The 7,526-nt window shown below is 43.2% G+C and overlaps 1 protein-coding gene across 2 annotated transcripts in view; it reads left to right on the top strand.

Annotated features, from left to right (window-relative positions):
- Positions 1-7,526, top strand: part of FANCC (FA complementation group C) — a 260,271-nt gene that overhangs the window by 85,657 nt on the left and 167,088 nt on the right. For both annotated transcript variants that reach the window (XM_019668799.1, XM_019668798.1), the window contains exons 2-3: positions 5,022-5,264; positions 6,904-6,988. In XM_019668799.1, the coding sequence (XP_019524344.1) occupies positions 5,100-5,264; positions 6,904-6,988 (250 nt within the window). In that variant the 5' untranslated portion in view covers positions 5,022-5,099. The remainder of the gene's footprint in view (positions 1-5,021; positions 5,265-6,903; positions 6,989-7,526) is intronic.

The following is a 7,526-nucleotide window of genomic DNA, read 5'->3' as shown; positions in this document are numbered from 1 at the left end:
GGTCCCTCTTGGGCCTCTTCTATAAGACCAAAGATTCGCCATTCTTCCTCCCAAGGTATGGTGAGGGACATAATCTTAGCCCCTGATTTGCCTAATGTTAGCTCAGCATTGCCACTGTGGTTAAAGGTGATTTGAACTTGGAGTTTTCCTGGTAGATCTCTTTCCAATAATGCTACAGGGCAGTCTGGCAGGTAGAGGAACTGATGAGTAATTTCTCGGCTTTCCAGGGTGCATTGTCGGGGCTGTAAAAAGGGCCGACGGACTTGTCCGCCCATGGCACCTGTGATAGTGACCTGGTTTTGGGAGAAACGGCCTATGGGCTCTATTACAACAGAATGTTCAGCACCTGTGTCAACCATAAAGTCAATGGGTCAGCCCCCAATTAACATTCGGACCATAGGCTCCTGGGGGCCTACCTGGATGGAGCCCGGTCTGGCCTACGCTTCCCCATATTCTTCCATGTCAGCAAGTCTGATGAAGTCATCTTGAGAAGGGCCTGGCATCTTTTGGGGTGGCTGGTAATGGCCGTGAGTGACTCGACCCAGTGTTCGGGGACTTGGACCTGTTGGCATACTCTCCAACAGCTGAGGACATTCCTTTTTCCAGTGGTCATGTTGGTGGCAGTAAGCACATTGGTCATGTCCCAGCCTTGGCCTCCCGGAGTGTGGCCCTCTTGATGTCGTCCTCGCTGGAGTAGTCCCAGGTTAGGGATGGTGTTTTGTCCCGGGGTCCCAGCCCTTTCGACAAGTGCAGCAGCCAGCAAGTCCACCTTTTTCTTCATCTTCCGATCTGCCTATCGACGAGCCTCCTGGTCACGGTTGACATAGACTTTTGTCGCCACTTCGAGGAGCTGGATGATATTCATGCCAGCAAATCCGTCCAATTTCTGAAGTTTTTGCTGATGTCGCCCTGGGACTGCCCGATGAAAGCAGCATTGATCATCCGCTGATTTGTGACAGTCTCGGGGTCAAAGGGAGTGTAGAGACGAAATGTCTCACAGAATCTTTCATAAAAGTGGCTTGGGCTCTCCTCTGGCCCCTGTAGAACTTCAGAGATCTTGTTCATATTGATTCTTTTTTTGCTACCATCCTTTAGGCCTCGTATAAGGGCTTCTTGATACCGTTCCAGCATCTGGAATTCCGGATCATTATTGGGGTCCCACTGTGGGTCCTCCTCAGGGAAATGATTCTGGGCATACACTTGATTGTTTAAGGTCCTGGGTGGGACATGTTCCTCTAGCCATTCTATAGCTCCCTGGGTGACTCGCTGGCATTCCTCAGTGTTGAAGAGAGTTAGGATCTGGCGACAGTCAGCCCAGGTGGGCCGATGCGTTTGAATGAATGACTGAAGGAGGTCAGTCAAAGCCTGTGGTTTCTCTGTAAATGATGGGGTATGATTTTTCCAATTTGAGAAATCAGTGGTTGAGAAGGGCTGGTACACAAACATGCGTTGGCCTCCCTGAATCTGGCCTTCCTGATCATAGTAGCCGGGCCTCTGGTTTCCCATAGGGGGAGCTGGAGAGTGCCCATCTCAGGGCCCTTGGTCTGCAGCCGTTTATCTGCGGGCACATAGAGGGTCAGGACTGGAGGCGGAGGTGTGGCAAGAAACTCCTGGAAAGGCGTAGTGGGCAGGGGAGGTGGAGACAGCAAGGGCGGTACTGAAGGCAGCGCTAGCATGGTGGGCGGAGGAAGTGGAGCTGGCAAGGGTGGTGCTGGGGGCTGGGCTAATGGCTCCAACTCTCGCAGAAGGGGTGGGTAAATAGGCGAGTAGGGAGGTGGGTTTTCCTCTGGGTCTGAAGACAGGACAGGCTTTTGTCCTTCTGTTTTTTCCTTAGGCAGCTTCTGTGAGGGGATTATAGCTCATGCCTATAATCAATTAAAGAATTCTGTGCTGGTTTTCCAAACAGGACTTCAACCTAGGGGTCGGGTACGTGCAATAGCCTCCTGTGAGTCAATGTAAGGGAACTGATTGGGGTGACCATGGCTGCCGGTAACAATGAGGTAAACTTTCCTAATGAGGTCTCTGTCTAAGCTTCCCTCTGCTGGCCATTCGACACCGAATGACAGCCAGTCAATCTTACAGAAGGTACGAAGGTTTGGGGGGTCATCTCAATGCCATAATCCCCTGAGAACCCCTTCTTAAAAATTTTTAACGTATATCCTAACGGAGTCAGAGTACTCTGTTGCTCACCCATGGCAACCACCCGAAATCGGCGCGACACACACTCAGAGATTTGCTTTGTCCGTCTCCGGCCACTCCCCTCGCGGGGATTCTCAGATGCATCTTAGTATTGGTGGTTCGGTACAAACCCCCAACTTGGATTACTAAACCGTACGAGACAATTTAGCAATACCTCCCTAAGCCATATGAGGTGCACCACGGACTCCACACTTGCTTCGCAGGCAGGCTGCGTCTCATTCACACAGACTCAAACACAATTATTCTCCACCCGCTGCCCTGTTCCTGGGAGTCACGGTTTCTCTCAGAAACTGAGATACTCGGGTGTCTGGGAGGTGATCAGTCTCCCCTTCTGTCTACTGATGGACAGGCTACCAAGTGACCCGGGTCCTTACCTGTCTGGTCGAGTGGTGCTCCGAAGTTGGTTCCTGTAGCCCTCAGGGTTCCTTTGTGTTTTTGGGTCGGTCCCCCGTGGCTGACAGGGGAGATGTCCCCACTGACGGACAAGAGTCCCCTGGTTCCGAGTAGAGGGTGCATCCCCTCTCGTCCGGGGAGCTGGGCTTCGGGGACAAGTGAGGGAAAAATATCGCCATTTCCATCTCCCGGGTGAACCTCCAATTATGTTGCGAGGAACCCAGACAAAGAGACAGGACACCAAGGCATGGGAAGCAACTTTTATTAATGCTGGCACTGGCTCAGTGGATTCACATCCAGAGGCTGAGCCCCGACCCGGGTGGGACTCGGGGCTATATACCCTGAAGTTTCCAGGTTGGCAGCTAAGATTTATTATTAGAACATGTGGCCATTGTACCAGTTCCTGCCTGGCTCCCGGGTGAGGTAGGAATTTGAAAATATTAAACGCGGAAGTCTTGCTGACCATACAGTCCAGGAATGTCTTCGTCTGAAGCCCGCGCGAAATCCTTAGTGACCACATGGTCTGGGAAGGCCTTTGTCTAGGGCCCACTGCCACACCGGTATTTATCTTGGAGGTAGAATTGACAGGTATTGGTTATGACTTGGATGAGGACGGCTGTGAGAGAAAGGGAAGAATCATTTTTGGCTATTATGTGCCATTTGACAGGATGCATATATTTCCTCTATTATTAAGCCTTTCTTTTTTCCCTTCATTTTAACATGAACCTTTTCAAAAACTAAAATGTTTGTACCATTTTAAAACTTTCATCATTTTGGTCTGGATTTTTTTTTTTCTTGAACTGCCAAATTGTACAGTCCTCTTTTTAAAAAGATTTTATTGGGGAATTGGGGGAGGGGAACAGCGTTGGGGAATCGGGGAAGGCGAACAGACACATTGCTGTCCTTTTGTTCTTCAGTCTAGTTGGGGAGGACGTCACTTTACTGGCCCATGTTGGTATTATCATTGCGTTCTTCCTGGGTGAGGCAGTCAGTCGCCGGCTATTGGACGGCCACTCACAGCGGCTCACGGCAGCTCACGCCAGCTGCCGGCCACTCACACTGACTGCCAGCCACTCCGATAGCTCACGGCAGCCCACTGCAGCAGGGGCTGCAGCCTATGCCGTCACCGGCGACTCACGGCAGCCCAGCTCCAGGTTGAGCTGTTGTTCACCATCTTAGCTGTAGAAGGCGAAGCGTCATCTGTCCTCATGTGGGATCCGAACCCGAGCCCTGCTGCTCAGAGCTGGTGTCTCAAGCCAACTCTTAACCAACACGTCATTTGGCCAGCCCTATACAGTCTTCTTAAATTATTTTCTTGTTTTCCTGTTGAGTAATGAGAACCTCCTTTCTTGATGTTTTTGCCACCTAATTGGGAGCATTTTATCTGTTAATTATTGCTGCTGAGGATTTTAACTCACCACTTTCAGAGTCGTCTCTTGAAATTATTGGGCTTTTGGAAAAGTCATGACGTATTTTTTTCTGTTTTTCGTTGCAAAAATGAGTCATGACTTTTCCAACAATCCAATAGAGTGTCATCCCTGCCCCAGGAAAATATGAGTGTTTAAAGACAAGCACCTGTTAAAGCAGGCCTCCCTTCTCTGCCCCATTGCTTCCCATGGTGAGGAGGGCCTGGAGCTGGGATGGTGGTGGTGGGGCACCTAGCTCTGCCCGAGGCCCATTGCTCACTGTGGAACTCCATTATTCTGTTTAATATGTACTTCATGTGTGCTAAGTGAAGTCTGAGTTTTTATTTTCTGTCACTTAGGACTAGTACTCCTCCTCAATAATTGGAGTTTATCATATTTTACTAAAATATGACTTCTTGCTAATTAATTGAGATCAAGCATATACAGTATTCTTTAAATTAAAAAAACAGATTGTTCAAATTGATGCATATGGAATGAATTATTTTACTCTTTTTTAAGAAACGAAGAAACACTGGGAAGAAAATTCATTAGACAGTAATGCAGAGATTTTTTTTGCACCTAAATGGGAAGCCAGAAATGCATATAAAACGTAAGAACTTCAGAAACATTTCTTAGACATGGTTGTTTTATTAAACACCATGGATGTTTTTGATTTCCCATTACATTAAAAGACTCAGAAGAACTTCATATTCTGAACATTTAAAAATAGCTCAATCTTAAAAAAGATATAAAGTATTATCAGCTGTGCTTTTTGTACATAATTAGCATGTGCCTGTGGAGGTATAATGACTTTTAGTGTAATGATGTTACTCATGATAAAAGGTTCAGATGGTAATGATTGGAACTACAGCTGGGTTACACATTTTAAAATAATTCAAAGATGACTCCACAGACAGCATGCTATTTTAGTCCCTTGTAATCCCCCTTTCACTCATCAGTGAATTGCGAAGGCATCAATAAAAGATCCTTTTTAAAATGAAACATTTTCCCCCTTTCTTATAGATTGGATGTGTGCTCACTGTTTCCTTCCGTGCTTGGCAGGCCACTGTGAAGGTACATCACCTTTCCCCTTTTTCTGAAATGGCTCAAGATGCAGTAGATCTACCTTCTGATTATCAGTTTTGGATGAGAAAGCTTTCTCTATGGGGCCAGGCCTCTACTTTGGAAACTCAGCAAGACACCTGCCGTCACCTGCCTCAGTTTCAGGATTTCCTGAGGCAGATGTACGAAGCTCTGAAAGAGATGGTAAGAAGTGGACCAAAATGAATGCAGTTATTTTGTGACATCAGGGACTCTTTACCAGATTTCACCAAACCCAGATTCAATCAGGGTCAGGGATTTGTGGTATTGACCTAATATATTGAAGGAGTAAGAAAGACAAATTACCTACAGGTAAATACAGACAGGAAGTGGTTTCCTTGTTTCTGATTTATTATGACTTCAGTGTTCCTCTTGATTAGTTATGTTGTCACATGAGATTTCCTGATCCATCAGGTTGTTTGTAAATAAACAAGGCTTGGACACTTGTTGTCAGGTAATAGTTTGGATTCTTTTAAGGGCCTTTGCATTTCTTAAACATTGAAGAGTTTGCTGAAATGCTTACTCTTTCCTCAACCCTGTTTTAAAGTGGGCTCTTCTAAGAGATGATAAATATTAAGATCTCTTCTTATAAATATTTTAAGTGGTCTCTTCTGGTTAATATTAAGATTTTGAATGTTTTTACAATTGTGTAATTTATTGTGTTAAAATTTTGATATATTTTTAATTGGACATAAGATTTATTTTTATTGCAGTATTTTTATGAATTAACATATTTTCATATAAAAATATAATTTGTTTTATACTTACTGTCTAACTTCAAGGTGAAAAGCAAAGTTTTCACTTAACATAGGTCTTCTTGTGTTATACTTTTATTCCCTTAATCAAAGAAGCAAGTGGGAAATTTGAAGAATAATTCATGTTGATGATATGTCTTTAGAAACTGTAAGGAAAGAGGCAGTCTGTATGAAAAACCAATGCTAACTTTTAAAATTGTTTTTTGTGATAAGACTTTTGTAACTTGATCTTAAAGTCCCAGAAAGTCTAAGATTGGCCTCGATGCTGAGACAAATGTGAGGAATTTATTGTGGCAATAGTAGGAAATGCTTATTTCAGCTGATGTGCACTTTATCTGAGTTTGGTCTTATTTTTGAACTTTCTGAAAGGTAAAGGAGTGGGATAAGAGCCAGTTGTATAACAGCATGTATATTTTAAAATCTTAAGCTGTTTCCTATTTGGTTGATCTTTTTTGTCTCAGGTTTTAGGTTGTTGCAGACTAAGTATGATGTCATTTAGCATATAGTAATCAAACTAGTAATAAACACAGATATATATCTTTATGGTTTGGCTGCTTTTATTTCTTTTTACAAGTTACAGAGTTCTTGTCCTCCTAAACTTTCTTTGAAATAGCCCTACTGGAGCTGAGTTAGGAATTTCTCTTATTATGTTAGAATAAAACTCTTAAGATGTAGATGAGATTGTAAAGAGATTAATCACCCATAATGTTTTTTTCACTATCGTGCAGTCTTTGTTATTTTTAAGTAAAGTGGCCTTTGCTGACTGTTAAGTATGAGTAAAATGAAGTTAATTTTATAACAAATTTGTTTTTACCTAAATATGTTGTATGTCTTATTTTTGGTGACTTGGTTTAAGGACAAAGGAAGGTAGGTTGCTTGCTAAACTTTATTTGCATAGTTTAGCTAAAGACCTTCTCTAATCCTGTTTTTCCTACTTTTTAAAAAATATACACTAAATGAGAAGGATTCAAGCTACCTGATCTATAGTGTCAGTTCAGTCTTTCTGAGTTGCATAGTGCAACTGACCAAAACATAATTTTCTTTTACAGGATTCATGCACAGTCATTGAAAGATTCCCCACAATTGGTCAACTGTTGGCAAAAACTTGCTGGAACCCTTTTATCTTAGCATACGGTAAGAGTCCAAAGAATGTCCTCTCAAAACATAAACTTCTAACAATTAAATTATAAACTTGTTTTCTGTTTTTCATGAAGTAATTTATTAAATGTATTCATTGCTCCATTACAAAGATGGCATCCTTTATTGTTGTCCATATATGTTTGTGTATGTTTGTATAGATGAACACACACATGCAGATCTATAGGAAAATAGAGGTCCTTGTGTTAGAGGGCAGAAACTTGCCAATGAATATCATAGCCTCGTTGTTAATTCATTGTAAAGTGGTTATAAAAATGAAATAATTTCTTTGTTTCACAGTTTCATATTCACTCACATATTGTTTTCCATGTGTAAAATCATTTTTCAGAGTCTAAATCTTGCTTGGCTCTGCCATAATTTAGGGATGACATTTTGGTTTTTCACAAGGTTAAGAGGAATTTGGGGAAACTTTGGGGGAGGTGTTCCTTTACTGACCTCCTGCCTACCTGTCCAGCCTCATTTCCTGTTTAATCCTCCACGACTACACCACATGCATTGTAGCCAGGTCAAATTA

The sequence above is a fragment of the Hipposideros armiger genome, unplaced genomic scaffold (genome assembly GCF_001890085.2).
Source record: "Hipposideros armiger isolate ML-2016 unplaced genomic scaffold, ASM189008v1 scaffold_539, whole genome shotgun sequence".
Lineage (NCBI taxonomy): Eukaryota > Metazoa > Chordata > Mammalia > Chiroptera > Hipposideridae > Hipposideros > Hipposideros armiger.
This window is presented reverse-complemented; position numbering and strand designations above follow the sequence as displayed.